This window comes from Plasmodium berghei (assembly GCF_900002375.2).
Source record: "Plasmodium berghei ANKA genome assembly, chromosome: 6".
Classification (NCBI taxonomy): domain Eukaryota; phylum Apicomplexa; class Aconoidasida; order Haemosporida; family Plasmodiidae; genus Plasmodium; species Plasmodium berghei.
Window position 1 is genome coordinate 297,535 of NC_036164.2, and position 15,218 is coordinate 312,752.

The following is a 15,218-nucleotide window of genomic DNA, read 5'->3' on the forward strand; positions in this document are numbered from 1 at the left end:
CTATTTAAAGACATCATTTACTTCATTTTAATTAGGATGGTTATAAAAAATAAATAAATTAATTAAATTCAAATTGAACCCAAACAAAATATAAAAAACAATATTTTTATTTTTTTTTTGCTTATTAAAATTTTAAAATAAATGCCGTTTTTATTTTTTATAAAATCATGTAAATATGCTTGCATATAAAATATGTATTTATAACAAATATTTATATAAATAATATACACAAAAAAAAATTAATAATAAAAAATTAATCTTTACATTTTGGTGCCTTTTTTTTGTTTCTTTATCATTTGAGTAAAAATGAGTTATTCCAATAGTAGCATAAAACAAAAATCCGACTCAGTAAGTGTTTATAATACAAGGACTGGAAACGTAAGTAAAACGAGGTTGATTCGCCTGCAAAATGGACACTATAGACGGGTAGTAGATATTTCAAACAAAGACGAAAAAGAGATATTATTTAGAACATGCGCATGCGCATGCCCTACCCCTAGGAACGAAGAAACCAGTAAGTTTGCATCAACATCTAGTAGTAAATAATATATCATTATATTTTTTTTCTCGTCATTTTTTTTTTTTTTTACCTTAATCAGGAAAAACATACATGCCTCCCCTAAATAATGTGTCAACTGTCGCATATAGAAAAAGGATATATTCTTCCTTTGGGAATAAAGACGGCAACGATACTGGGAACAATGAATCAATTACTGAACATGAAGATCCTATTAGAACTTTTTCCGAAACAACATCGAGACAAGAAAGTACAATAGACGACAAAACAGAGACTTCAATTAATAGTAAAGAAACTGATGATGGTAATCAATTTGGACGATTATTCGAAGAATTAGAAGAAAAAGAAGACGAATTAATTGAGGAAAAAGAAGAAGAATTGATTGAGGAAAAAGAAGAAGAATTGATTGAGGAAAAAGAAGAAGAATTGATTGAGGAAAAAGAAGAAATTACACCTGAAAATAAAACATTAATAATGCCTTCCAAAACATTAATGAAAGGAATAAAAACTAATATTTACTTTTTATCGAATAAAGAAAAAATTCAGGTTTTAATGTGTTATAATTACAAATGTGATGCTGTAGTATTTGAAAAGGACACATTTTTAAGATATCTATATATAAAATCTATTAATAATATTATATTAAATGAACGAATGATTGAGCAGTTATGTAAAAATGAAAACTTAAAATATATACTAGCATGCAATTCCATTGTTGTAGAATCTAGCGATTTTATAAAACCTTTGATTATTGAATTCGAATCTTCAACGTCGAAAAACATATTCGTTAAACATATAAAACATAATTCACAAAAAGAAATGGATATTAATAAATTCAATGAATATATGCGTGATCTTAAGTCAAATGAAAAATTGCGTCTTAAAAAAGTTGAACGATTTCATTCCATAAATTTGGCGGCCAAAAAATGAGAGAATTTACCTTATCCTTACTATTGCCATTATTATTATTTTATTAAAATAAATTTTTTTTTATACTTTTTTGTGGATATTTTCTGGTGAGATCCGTTAATATAATTAAATTGAAATACATGATAGCTTTGGTAATACTCATTAAAATAATACTTACATTGTACATAGGTAATATATATTGTGTGCATATGCTTTATACTTCCTACATTTTATATGTTATATCGTATATATATACACATGTTTACTATTTTCGAATGTGTTATTTATTTTTCCTCAAATTTGATTTTTATACAACTATATTCTACATTAAATAAAACTTATATACCAAAAAAAAGGGATATTAAAAATATACCTTTAGTAAGCTTTTCAAACACATTAAAATAAAAGTGTTGCATATAATGTATATATTTATTTAAAACACAAAGATAAAGAAATAAAAAAAAGAGATAATAGCCATTATCGTTCCAAAAGGTTTTTCCCCCTTACATATATAAAATATATTAATATTAAATTTATTTCTTGTTATTCACCTATTTTCTTCCCTTATGTAGATCTATTATTCTGCTTCCTTTATTTCTTTTAGGAATTTTTATTACATGCTATTTTTTGTGGGATGTGTTAATAAACAAAGAATGCGGGAGCACAATTTTCCTTATGCTATTATGCATATATATATTATATATCGCCTACATTTTTGAAGTTTTTATTTCGTGATATATTTCTTTTAAATTCGTACTCATTTATTTTATTTTTTATGACTTTAAAAACATCATAATTTTTAACTTAAAGTAAAATAATAATAAATAAGTAAAATGTTAAAAATTAATACCATTTTCAGTTGCATAAAATAATATTCCATTTAAGTTCAATTACACTGTAACGTTCTAAAAGTTCAATTTTTAACAAAAAATACACTAATATCCATATATCTAGTGAATGAAAAAATGTGTGATATCATTTATAATGAATTGAAAATGAGGAAATAATAATATATGCAATGCCATATTTTATTTTACCAATTTTACTATTTTAAATATGACAAAAGGAAGCATAACTCACTTAAAAATTATGAGTATACAATGCTTGTAATATTTTATAAGATTTTTTTATACCAATAAATAGGATACGCTTTTTTTAAAAAAGCCATGATAATTCTGAAAATTCTTTTTATGTTTGTAAGTCTAATTCAGTCATTTATGATAAAAAAGGTAACTATAAAATTTATTTTTTGGTATATCCATAATAGTGTCATTCATCCTTTGTTTTCCCTAATATGCATCTTTTTTGTATATATATTTTTTTAATTTATTTATTTTCGCTGATTATGTAGATACAATGGGGGGAAGAAAACTTACACGGTATCCAGTTTCGGCTATATAAGACGAAATATTTTAGAAAATTCAAAACAATGCCATATCTTAGAGATTCGGGAGAAAATCATATAAAGGAATTAACAAGAGAACGTGTAAAATTAAATAAGCATACAGCAAATCCAATAACACGCGGTGCTAATTTTCTCTTTATATGTAATTTGGACAATAGATTATCATCTCAAGATGTTACTCATTTTTTTAACTATTTTATTGGTATTGGAAATTGTGTAGCTCAAATAAAAAGAAATAGATACACAGGTAATGAGATTAAATAAACATACATAAGGTCTTGTGCAGAAAATATTGCGTTATTCACAATTATTACGTATGTTACTAATTTTGTACACCTGATATTTTATTTTTTGAAGATTCGTCTTTTATTTCTTCATTTCTCAATTCCAATACAATTTATTTTTTATAGGGAGAAACATGGGGCATGGTATTTTGAAATTTAAAAAAGCTGAGGATGCAACAATTGTTTTATTAAATTATCAAGGAATAAAGTTAGGAGAGAAAAATATAATTTTAACAGAAGCTTTTAAAAATGATTATTTAGAGCAAAAAAAGCATATATGTAATATATTTAAGCCACGCATATAAAACCATATTCCCGAATCAACATATATTACGAGTGTAATTTATTTGATAACGACTTTGTGGTAAAAAGTTTAACCATTTCTCGGACCACAGGCTCACATATATATATAATCATAATTTATCATAAGTTATTTGAAAGTTTAGCATAAATAATAAAAAATTAATTCACAAAAAAAAAATAATAATCAAATGAATGAATAATATCGAAATACTCAAAGAGGTTAGCAAACGATATATTAATCTCAAAGAAACAAAGCAAAATATACACTAGTGTATAGAAATGCATGGATCTTTGCTCCATCCCGCTCTTTTTTTTGTACATTTTTCATAACATACATATCGAATGAAGCATTTTCAATAACTTTCTTTCTTATTCCTTTTTTTTTGTTAATTTTTCCAAAAATTGAGTACAATTTCCAATGCATTGCTTAATTGTTGTTCATAATTTTTTGATACATCTATTTCATTTAATGGGATATTATATCTTTTTACAAATCGATTTAATATCCATCTTCTTTGTCTTTTTGCGTATTGATATGTTTTTCTAAATAAGTTATCTTTGCATTTGTTAAATAAATCATTATCATCAATGTTATTTAATTTTTTTTCAATATAACTATCAAACTCTTTATATGCAATACTTTGACGTATGCCTTTTCCTTTTATTTTTGTATTTGTGTTATTTGCCATCTTTTTTAATTTCATGCCTTCGTCTAGTAATCCTTTTGAAATCATTACATTTATTCTGTTTTCAATTTTTTCTTTTAATATACAATCATCTTTATAATCTAAGTAAAAGAAGCAAGGTGTATATCGCGTTCTATCGAGTTTATTATTTTTATGGCACTTCATTTTTATTAAATCACTATGTTTTTTATTAAATGCATAAAAAATATCTAAACTTCTACAAATTCTTTTTCTATCATTTTTATGCAATTCTTCAGCTCTTTCTGGATCAACCATTTTCAGTTCTGCATGCAATTCATCGTTTGTTTTATTTGTATAATCATCATGTTTTATTTTATTGATTTCAATATCATTTTCTTTCCTTATATCTACAACTGATTCCCACAATAAAGATTCTATATATAATAATGTCCCCCCAGCAATAATTGGCACCATATTCCTATCATTAATAGATTCAATAATTGGAATAGCATAATTAACAAATTTATGAGCATTAAATTCTTCGTTGTTATCACACACATCTAGCATGTGGTGTTTTATATCACCCATTTCTTCATTTTCTACTTTTGCTACTCCGACACTAAAATTTTTATATACCTGCATTGAATCAGCACTTATTATTTCCCCTTTTATATTATGCTTTAGTAGTTCGCTGTATAAATCGATGCTAAATTGGGTTTTTCCGCTGCATGTTATTCCTATGATTATAACAACTTTTTTTTTCTTTTCTTTTGTATTCATATTAAAACATGATAAATAAATTTCATCGTTACATTTTGATACTGAATCATTTTTCTCATTTATATTTTTTTCATCATCTTTTTGGCTGTCAGTGAAAATTTCGTTACCTAAATTTGATTCCTCTTTTTTTTCAATATTATCTAAAGTACTATCATGCTGCATTTTGTCCACTTTTAAAGTGCCTTTACTTAAATCAGTTAATACATCTAGCGATTCAATTTTTTTTACACCATCTGTTTTGTTTTTATGGCAATAAACTGTATTTCTTTTTTTTACGATTGTATCGTCTAATACTTTATTGCATATATATCGAAAAGTATACCTTCTATTATTTTGACAAACCTTTTTTTTTATATAATTTTCCTTTTTAGAATTATAATAAAGTTTTGTATTATACTTTTTGAAAAAATTCTTAATACTCGATGAAAATTTTCTACTTATACAATAACTATTTCCAAATAATGTGTTATTATATATATAATAATTATCCCTTTTTAAGGATATATATGTTTTGTTTATTTCATGAAAAGCCTTAATTTTCAAAGAAACGCATATTGAAAAAATTAAGTATATTATTATGTAAACATATATCTTATAAAACATTTGTATTTTAATGTTACAATGTATATATGCATATTTTCATCATTTCGTTGTATATAAACACAATTATAGTCCTACATATTTATCGTATGGTCTTATATAAAAAATTGTCTCAAACAAATAAAATAAACATATATACTATTATTATTTCAACATAAGTACATTTATTTTATTTTTATATTAATAATTTATTATATTATTAAAAAAACAAGAGAAACATAGAATGAAGAAATGAAAAATTAAAGGCTATAACCTATCTCGTTCTCTTGAATTACATTTTCAAACTAATTTAGTTAATATAATTTTATTCATATAAAAAAATATATTTTACCTTTTTTATAAAATATAATTAAATCATGCATGTAATAATATTTACGATGCGAAAAAATAAAATTATATACAAAACAAAAAAAATTAAAAAAACAATGTAACATATTTATCACTATTATATATTTATTTATTTAAATAAACAAATAAATGAACAAAACGCATTGACAATATTTTAAACAAGCTGACCACTACAGTTATATCATTTTCAAACTTTCCAATTTCATCGTTTCAACTATTGGTGAGTATTGTGCTATAATTCTAGATATAGAAAAATGTAGAGCGTCTTTTATCATTTCGCTTTGGGCTTTTAATAACTTCATTTGTAATTCTAATATTTTTTGGCGTTCCAACTGTTCAGAAATATCCCTTCTTTTTTGCATTTGCATCACAAGCTCATCAATTGTTGGGTAACTAAAATTATATGGAAAAAACACATCACATAAATGGGAATTATAAATAAAAAATATTATTATATTTCACATAACCATGAACTCCATATTTTTAAATTACCCATAATCAGTTTGACTTATTTTTACATTCAATATATTTCCCACATTCTCATCTGTTGTATCCTCTATAAATGATGACTGTTTTTGATATTTTTCCTAAAAAGTTATAAAATTTAAAATGTTAATAATTTACGGGCAATTTAAAATGTTTTAGTATTAATTTTCCTCTATACAATTTAGTGTTACTTTAACTTTTTGTGTTTCATCCCTTTTCCCCATTTCTTTCAACTCTTTTTCCAACGATTTATGGACAATCTATTATAATATAGGGTGAAGTGCCATTAAAAAATTATATGTATTAAAATATATTGAAATGATGTACAAAAAAAGGCACTATAAATGAAGCTTAACATTTTTATCAACTAAGAATGGGTTTAATTGAAGTTGAATTTGCTTTTCTAGTTCAAGAATTGTTATTTCCGTCAGAATCCCGAATTCAGATATTGCTGTTTCAAACATCTTTGTAAAACGAACAAATCAAAAAATATTTAAATCATAATATATGAACAATGTTCATATTCATGTATATATATATGAATGTGTGTATATATGCCTATTGTTCATACATCTATTATTACCGCTATTTCTTCATCTGTTCTATATTGTTCCATCTCTACTATTTTTTCCTTTATTTCAGCACTAGGTTCATTCGTTTCTGATAGCTAAAAATTTGATAAATTACACATTAGTTTAAAGTATCCTTTTAATGATGTAGTTGTAGTTATGCTTATAACACTGATATGACTATTTTATTACTCATAAATGTATATCGATTATTTAATTATACAGATTCACTCACATATATCTTAACAGATGGTATAGTTTTATTAATATAATTTTGTTGCAAAAAAGAAGTGTGGTTTCTAAGTTCTGGAGGGGGAAGAGGACCACTTTTTTCGGAATTTTTTTTTTGTAACTTTTTTAAATTATTTTCTTCAGATGCCTCTGTCATTTTTCGAAGGTTATCTTTTTTTAAAGTTTTTACCGAACTAGAAACAATGAAACCTAACATTTTTGGATCGCTAAAAATACTTAATATTTTTTTAATTGTGTCGTCTATTCTTATTTTAGAATTTGCCAAAGATTTATTATATTCATCTTCTATTTTTTGCATAATTCCCTAAATATTATTCATAAGAACATTAAAATTGTTACTTTCCTTATTTTTCTATTTTACTGTTTTATCACATCACCATTTAAGTATATGGTATCATTTATGTACATTTTTAATTTAATATATATCACTTTATTTTATGTTCATCCATACCTCTTCTAATTTAAGCCTAGCAGATTCTAGAATCTTTATTTCTGCTGAAACTTGGGGTAATGGCTATAAAAAGAATAAATCAATGTTCTCATATAATTAATAAATAATTTTGTACTAAATTTGAATTTTTATGTAATAAATTATATTATTGTTTATATTTTTCTTATTATAATTCCGTTAATTTTCTTAACATTTTCCGGAGGACTTAGTTTGACTTCTATTGAGGGTAATGATTTCGAGTTGTATTTATATTCTGTCGACCATCCTTGGACTTCCTAATAAAAAAATAAAAATATTATTAGGAATAAATGCTTAAAGTTCAATTATGATATATATAAATGCATGCTTTAACATGTATATTTAATATTTTTTTTTTACTTCATCAGACATTATTATATGAAGAAATTGTGACGCCAAAACACCACAAAATAAAAGAAAATTTAGTCTATATAACATTTTATGTATTTATTATTATAAAATAACAGAATAATTATATTTATGTTTAATTTTGTTAAATTTGATGTTTTAAAAAATTCAAGTAGGCGCATACATGCATAATACACATTACAACATTTTTCTTTTAATTATTAAATAAAGATGTAAAAAAGATAAAAAAAATGTTATTTTAATGTAAAAATAACAAGTAGTTATATATATATATATAATAAATAGTGCATATATAAATGCGCTACAGCAATGCTTATAACAATTAGACACAATTGTACATACACTTAAAAGAATATTGTTATTTTGAAAAAAATTATATACACAATATATTTTTCCATCTTCAATCGCTATAAAATATTACAGATTAATAATTTGTAAAAAATAAATCTTAAAATAATTAAAACTCTTTAATGATTATAAGATTATTTATCTTTTATTTATTGTATCAACGTTTGTTTAATATCATTATAAATGTTTATATATGCACCTTTTTAACAATACTTTATTTCTGTATATATATATTTATAAAATGTTCGAATATTTTTATAGCGTAATTATACTGGTTTTTATTTATGATTTTGGTTTTAAAAATTTATTCCCCTTTCTTCACACTTTTTTCCGATTCACTTTCACTTTCCTCAGATGTAGATTCCACTTTCTTTTTATTTTCTTCAGATTCACTTTCACTTTCTGCAGATGTAGATTCCCCTTTCTTTTTATTTTCTTCAGATTCATTTTCACTTTCCTCAGATGTAGATTCCCCTTTCTTTACATTTTTTTCCGATTCACTTTCACTTTCTACATATGTAGATTCCCCTTTCTTTTTATTTTCTTCAGATTCACTTTCGCTTTCTTCAGATGTAGATACTCCTTCCTTTTCACTTTTTTCTGATTCGCTTTCACTTTCTGCAGATGTAGATTCCCCTTTCTTTTTATTTTCTTCAGATTCACTTTCACTTTCCACAGATGTAGATTCCCCTTTCTTTACATTTTTTTCCGATTCACTTTCACTTTCTTCAGATGTAGATACTCCTTCCTTTTCACTTTTTTCTGATTCACTTTCGCTTTCTTCAGATGTAGATACTCCTTCCTTTTCACTTTTTTCTGATTCACTTTCGCTTTCTTCAGATGTAGATACTCCTTCCTTTTCACTTTTTTCTGATTCACTTTCGCTTTCTTCAGATGTAGATTCCTCTTTACTTTCACTTTCTTCAAGGTTCGGTTCGTTCTTATTTTTGCTATCTGCATATGACGATAAGCTTTCATTTTCTTTTTCACCTGAAGTTGATTCATCTTCCCTTTTTAATTTTCTTCCTGATACATTTTTCTCTTTAGTTATAATTTCTTCTCTTTCTTCACTATCATCTTCGTCACTTTTACTATCATTACTATCGATTTTGTCAATTTCATTGCCATCTTTTTTCGTATTATCATGTTCTTCATATTCATTGTCTTCAACTTCTTTTTCACTGGAACATGCATATGATTCACTTATGGTATGATCCTTTTTACTTATGTTTATAAGTTGGTTGTTATCTTCAACACTACTGGGCTGATTTATCGTGCAATTTACATTTTCAGATTCGGGATATCTATAGTTTTCTATACTACTATTACCATTATTATTATTGTCTTGATTCATCTTTGCATCCTCATTTGTTTCAATCATTTGATAATCCTTGCTTTTGATATAATTTTCACTATTTTCATTTTCCTCCATCATTATTGTAGTTTCGTTATTTATGTCAAACGTATCAGTTCCTACATGCTTTTGTTTTATTTCCTTTTCTATGTCTTGTTTATTTTCTATGATATGCTCTTTGATTTCGCTTTTATGGTTCTTCACATCGGCATTCTGCATTTTTGATGGCGAATTCACTTCGTAATTTCTTTCGTTAATCTCATCTTCCTCAAGGCGTAATTCATCTGAATTTTTTTTTTTAAAATGATTATTATTTTCACTAATGCAGACAATATTTCCAGCATTTTGATTATCAATAATGTTGAAATTTATATCATCAGTTAAAAGCTTAAAGTAACTATTATTTATTGCATTCTTAGTATAGTAAAATTTTATGCTATTTTTAATAAGATTATAAAAATCATCATGCTTTAATAAATTTTCCATTATGTTATTTACAAGTATTAAATAATTAGGATCCTTTTCTTGTATTTTATCTATATAATTTTTAAAATTATTTTCAGCATCAATTTTTTTTTCATCATTATCTGCTTTTTTTTCAATTATTATTTCGCTTTCCTTTTTTATATATTCTTTATTGTCCATTACAATATTACACTTGATTTCATTTTCTTTATCTTTCATTAATTCTTCATTTATATTATTTTTTACACTTTCGGTACTTTCTTTTTCGTCCATCTCGGTCTCTTCATTTTCTTCTATTACCTCATCATCTTCTTCTGTTACCTCATCATCTTCTATTACCTCATCATCTTCTTCTATTACCTCATCATCTTCTTCTGTTACCTCATCATCTTCTTCTATTACCTCATCATCTTCTTCTATTACCTCATCATCTTCTTCTGTTACCTCATCATCTTCTTCTGTTACCTCATCATCTTCTATTACCTCATCATTTTCTTCTATTACCTCATCATCTTCTTCTGTTACCTCACCATCTTCTTCTATTTTTTCCTCTTCTTCTATTTCTTCATATTCCTCTTCTATTTCTTCCTCTTCTCCTATTTCTTCATATCCCTCTTCTATTTCTTCCTCTTCTGATGAATCAAGAGATGAATAAATTATATTTTTTCGTTGGGGGCGCTGAAAAAGGCTCATATTATTCTTTGTAGAAACGGGTTTTATAGAAATCACAGAAGTGCCCATTTTCTTATTCTTTTGAAAGTCAAATATTTTAGGTGAGCTATATTTAATTAAGAATGTGTTATTTGGTTCAGTGCCTTTTCGTAATGACTTATTATCTCTATATAGATAATCATTTTTCTTATCAACATTTTTTTGGGTATCTTCTAATGTGTTACCTTTTTTTTTTTTAATAAGAACATCGTTTATTTTTTTATTTGCAATATAACCTTTTACTGTTTGCGCCCTTTTTATTAATAAATTTGGCTTAGGAGGGTTCTCTTTTAAAAATATATTTTTTAAAATATTTGTAGCGTCGACATATTTAAATTCATTCTTAAATACGAAACGTTTTTTATTATTTGTTGCTTTTGTTGCTTCATATTTTTTTTTAACTAAGTCTTGCTTTTTCATTATTTTAAATATTACATTTATAATAGGTCGACGCCTCAAAAAATATTAATAATCTTATCCAACGAATAATAGAGAAATAAATTTATATATATAAGTAAATATAAATATACATGAATATTATATGCCTATATGTGCTAGAAAATTCAAAAAGACAAAACAGTGAGTTCAAAATTTTATATCAAATGAAACAAATAGTCACATAAAAAATGAAATAGTATATAATATATACATAAACATCACATATATAAATAAGTATAATTTGTTTAAATAGGCGAGAATTCGAATAAATATGCATGCACGCATACATATTTTACGGAAAATATATTTTTACTCAGTGGTATATAAAGATATTATATCTACCATATATATATATTCGTACTATATTAGTATGTGGGATTATATACACACTAATATATTTACGCGCACGCATAATATTTAAAAAGCCCAAAAAAATAAATAATAGGAAAGGAAAAGACAAAACGCATACAAGCATTTAATGCTTCTTTTATGTTTAAGAAGATATTAACAAAAATACAAACTATTTTATAATATCATATAACAATTTTTTAATATAATTAATTTTGTCTTGTTCATTTTTTGGGGGTAATAATTCTTTATATAAAAAGAGAACTTTATAATTAAGCCTTTTAAATAAATTATATCTTTGCAAAAAATATGGAGTCATAATTAACGTTCCTTCAAAAGTATTCTTATCAGATATACATTCAATAATCAAATTAAACTCTTCTATAAAAATTGGAATATCATAATTATACAAGTTCATATAATTTACTTGGCAATTTAGTTTATAAAGAATATTAACAACATTATTTATAAAATGATAATCTAAATTTTTATTTTGCTGCATTAAAGAACTCTGAAATGAATTCAAAAATTGTAATATGGAAGTGTCCAAATACTTTTTATTAAACCATGAACAAAATCCATGATGATATATTAACTGTATCTCCCTTACGAAATATATGTAATTAAAATATGAAATACTTTGATTGATACGAGAATTAAGCATAGTGTTTCCGTCTGTGTGCAATATAACTATGCGTAACAAATTATTTAAAAATATATTTAAATCAAATATAAATTTTGTATCTACTATTTCGTTTGGTATTTTTAATCGTAACAAATTTAAAATCAACTCATATATAACAGCATCATTTTTATTATTAAATGTTAATAATTTAAGTCGTTTTATTAATTTATATAAATCTTCTTTTTTTAATATTATGCTAAAAAAATATGTGCAATATAGTATATTAGTTATTTCAAATATATCATAATTATTAATGTTATTAAAAATATATTTGCTGATTAATTTTAATTTATCACAATCTCTCTTTCTTTTATTTTTTAATAAAATCAAACTTTTAAGAATTTTTTGTTTATACTTGTTTTTGTTTTTTTGACCATTTAATTCATAATTTGGTTTAATTGCACATTGGGATTCTTCATTATTATAATACTTATCCTCGAACAAATATTTATTTGTGTTATTTTCACACAATTTACTGTATGTTTCAGTTTTAGAATCGTGTTTATTTGCTAGGGACATTAAACCATTATACTGCTTGTTATAAATAAAATTGTGTTTTATTTTGCCTACTAATTTGGAATGTATATATTTCCTCTTTCCAAGCATAACTCGGGTGCATTGCTTTCATATAAAAAATATAAAATATAAATATATACACACATATAATATAACAACGCAAATAACAAATTAAGACAGTTTCCAATAGTATGTCAAACAGAATATATAGAGGCATATGCATATTTAAAAATAAAATAAAAATAAAAATAAAAACTTACTAAATTGAGCAAACTTGAAAATATAGGCTTTCCAAATACACTTTCCCAATATATGCGGGTATTCATAATTTTCTATGGAGTATTTACTACATAAATTATAATACCCAAAAGGCGCTCTACATTTGAAATATAAATAATAATATCGCCACCTTTACCTTTGATATTACTAAAACAAGGGTTTGCTTTTAAATCAAAAAATTATTTTGATTTTTTGTCACCCTATTTTTATAAATCTTATTCTCATAAATTTCTTATTAATTTTAAAATTGTAATTTTTCTATTTCGTTGTATGCGTATATTTACTATATATAATTTTTAAATGATTTCTAACGTAACATTTTTTCTGTGCGTGTTAATATCAAACAACATTTTTTAAGTTTTTATTTTTACTTTTTTTTTCATATATAAAACTGTATATAGTACCCCTTTCCATTTTGTGCGCATATCAATAATCATAAATTTTATTGTATTATTTGTTTATATTTTACTTTTTTTGTTTTAAATAAAAATGTGCAATGGTGAATCAAAATGCTATAATAGTATTCATAATTTTACCATATTTTATTTTCTTAAAGAGTAGTTTTAATATATATATATATATTTTTTTTATTTACGATATTTCGAAGATGAGAAAGTATATGCGATATTATTATATGTATAAATAACATTTTTATACTATATATAATGTTTAAGGGGGAAAATGAACCGTATTTTTATACCATATTTTTTTATTTTATATATATTTAAAATATACTTAGTTTATGGAATAAATTTTCAAAGGAATTGTGTATCATCATTCTTAAACTGTAGATCAAGCATATTTAATAAAAAGAAATATGGGAATCCCTTATTTTGCTATAAAAAAAAAATTAAAGCTAAAGAATTGAGGAAATTAACAACTGAACAACTCGAGAAGGTAACTATATTATTTTATTCATTTATTTCTTTAATTCGTCTAAGTGTTTTTTTTAAAGGCTTATATAATAATATACATATGATTACATATATTATACATAAAGACATATTTATATTGGGGTTATAATATTGATATTGTTAATCACACCGAAATGAAATGAAAAGCATATGGTACTATGTAAATACAACAATATATGCTTTTAACATTCAGGAAATTATTAAGTGTAGATTAGATATCCAATTATTTCAACAACAAGGTTTTTACGATATGCATAATTATAACGTATATTACGAAAAAAATGCAAGGCGAAAATTAGCCCAGTTGTTAACAATTTATTATGAAAGATATTTAGATAACAATGTTAGAATAAAAAGCTGATTTTTTTATTTTTGCAAAATGGTAAATGGTTATTGGAAGAAAACATAAAAGGGAATACATTTGTTTATTTTTTATTTACTTTGGCCCTTTTCATAAAGGCATAAATATTTTTTTTAATGAAACTACAAACAATTTTTAAATTAACACAACAATACATATTTTACCAAAGCCAAAATACAATTTATGCATATAGTATTTATTATATCAATATAGGCGTCGTTATTTTTTATGCAATGCTTTTACCTTTTTTTTTATTTTTTTTTGTAGATACTTATAAATTTGAATAACTTTGTATTTTTTTATATATAATAATTATTTTTCAATATTGTGTTTTAACAAATATGTAACCTTTATTATTTCATTGTTTTTTTATTTATATTTTTTTTTTTACTCTTAAATATGTAGATATATAAATTTACGTGAGTTTTATCGAAACCACAAATTTTATTTCATATTTTTGAAACAAAATATATTAAAAAAATATATATATACTTATTATAAATATTTTTACAGCTATTTATGGAAGTTTAATTTTATGATTTTTTTTTAAATGAAACCATTAAAAATGTTTATTTAATAATAGCAATTATACATTAGTAAAAATATATAAAGGTGTTCTTCCTATGTTTTTTTAAAGCTTGTATTTCTTTGTATATCGAAGAAAGGGGAATATTGGGGGGAATAAATATTATTGTGAATATATATATGTTATATGTATTATAAATTAGTAAATATATGTACATATAAATTTTCATGTAAGGACAACGGTGTATCAATTTCCACGACACGATAATGGAATATCACAGATAATTTTTCAACTTAAAATTATTTTTAAATAAAAATAAAGATTAAAAAATCTCC

At 23.8% G+C, this 15,218-nt stretch overlaps 7 protein-coding genes across 7 annotated transcripts; 3 read left to right on the top strand and 4 right to left on the bottom strand.

Annotated features, from left to right (window-relative positions):
• Window positions 1–306: 306 nt before the first annotated feature.
• PBANKA_0605900 (conserved Plasmodium protein, unknown function) lies at window positions 307–1,447 on the top strand (the record flags this gene model as incomplete). The annotated part of the gene is made up of 2 exons (XM_034568585.1): window positions 307–514; window positions 600–1,447. The coding sequence occupies 2 exons, from the start codon at window positions 307–309 to the stop codon at window positions 1,445–1,447; spliced, it is 1,056 nt and encodes a 351-aa protein (XP_034420560.1).
• A 1,145-nt stretch (window positions 1,448–2,592) lies between these two features.
• Window positions 2,593–3,420, top strand: PBANKA_0606000 (RNA-binding protein, putative; the record flags this gene model as incomplete). Its single annotated transcript, XM_034568586.1, has 3 exons — window positions 2,593–2,655; window positions 2,778–3,078; window positions 3,242–3,420. 3 exons carry the CDS (start codon window positions 2,593–2,595, stop codon window positions 3,418–3,420), a joined length of 543 nt encoding a protein of 180 aa, XP_034420561.1.
• Window positions 3,421–3,804: 384 nt separating this feature from the next.
• On the bottom strand, window positions 3,805–5,448 carry PBANKA_0606100 (tRNA delta(2)-isopentenylpyrophosphate transferase, putative; the record flags this gene model as incomplete). The annotated part of the gene is made up of 1 exon (XM_034568587.1): window positions 3,805–5,448. The coding sequence occupies one exon, from the start codon at window positions 5,446–5,448 to the stop codon at window positions 3,805–3,807; it is 1,644 nt and encodes a 547-aa protein (XP_034420562.1).
• Window positions 5,449–5,969: 521 nt separating this feature from the next.
• PBANKA_0606200 (blood stage antigen 41-3 precursor, putative) lies at window positions 5,970–8,007 on the bottom strand (the record flags this gene model as incomplete). Its single annotated transcript, XM_034568588.1, has 9 exons — window positions 5,970–6,186; window positions 6,286–6,380; window positions 6,477–6,539; window positions 6,636–6,743; window positions 6,863–6,946; window positions 7,084–7,404; window positions 7,552–7,614; window positions 7,743–7,826; window positions 7,930–8,007. The coding sequence occupies 9 exons, from the start codon at window positions 8,005–8,007 to the stop codon at window positions 5,970–5,972; spliced, it is 1,113 nt and encodes a 370-aa protein (XP_034420563.1).
• A 583-nt stretch (window positions 8,008–8,590) lies between these two features.
• On the bottom strand, window positions 8,591–11,236 carry PBANKA_0606300 (conserved Plasmodium protein, unknown function; the record flags this gene model as incomplete). The annotated part of the gene is made up of 1 exon (XM_034568589.1): window positions 8,591–11,236. The coding sequence occupies one exon, from the start codon at window positions 11,234–11,236 to the stop codon at window positions 8,591–8,593; it is 2,646 nt and encodes an 881-aa protein (XP_034420564.1).
• Window positions 11,237–11,774: 538 nt separating this feature from the next.
• PBANKA_0606400 (conserved Plasmodium protein, unknown function) lies at window positions 11,775–13,129 on the bottom strand (the record flags this gene model as incomplete). Its single annotated transcript, XM_034568590.1, has 2 exons — window positions 11,775–12,908; window positions 13,064–13,129. 2 exons carry the CDS (start codon window positions 13,127–13,129, stop codon window positions 11,775–11,777), a joined length of 1,200 nt encoding a protein of 399 aa, XP_034420565.1.
• A 634-nt stretch (window positions 13,130–13,763) lies between these two features.
• PBANKA_0606500 (50S ribosomal protein L29, putative) lies at window positions 13,764–14,357 on the top strand (the record flags this gene model as incomplete). The annotated part of the gene is made up of 2 exons (XM_034568591.1): window positions 13,764–13,979; window positions 14,190–14,357. 2 exons carry the CDS (start codon window positions 13,764–13,766, stop codon window positions 14,355–14,357), a joined length of 384 nt encoding a protein of 127 aa, XP_034420566.1.
• Window positions 14,358–15,218: the final 861 nt, after the last annotated feature.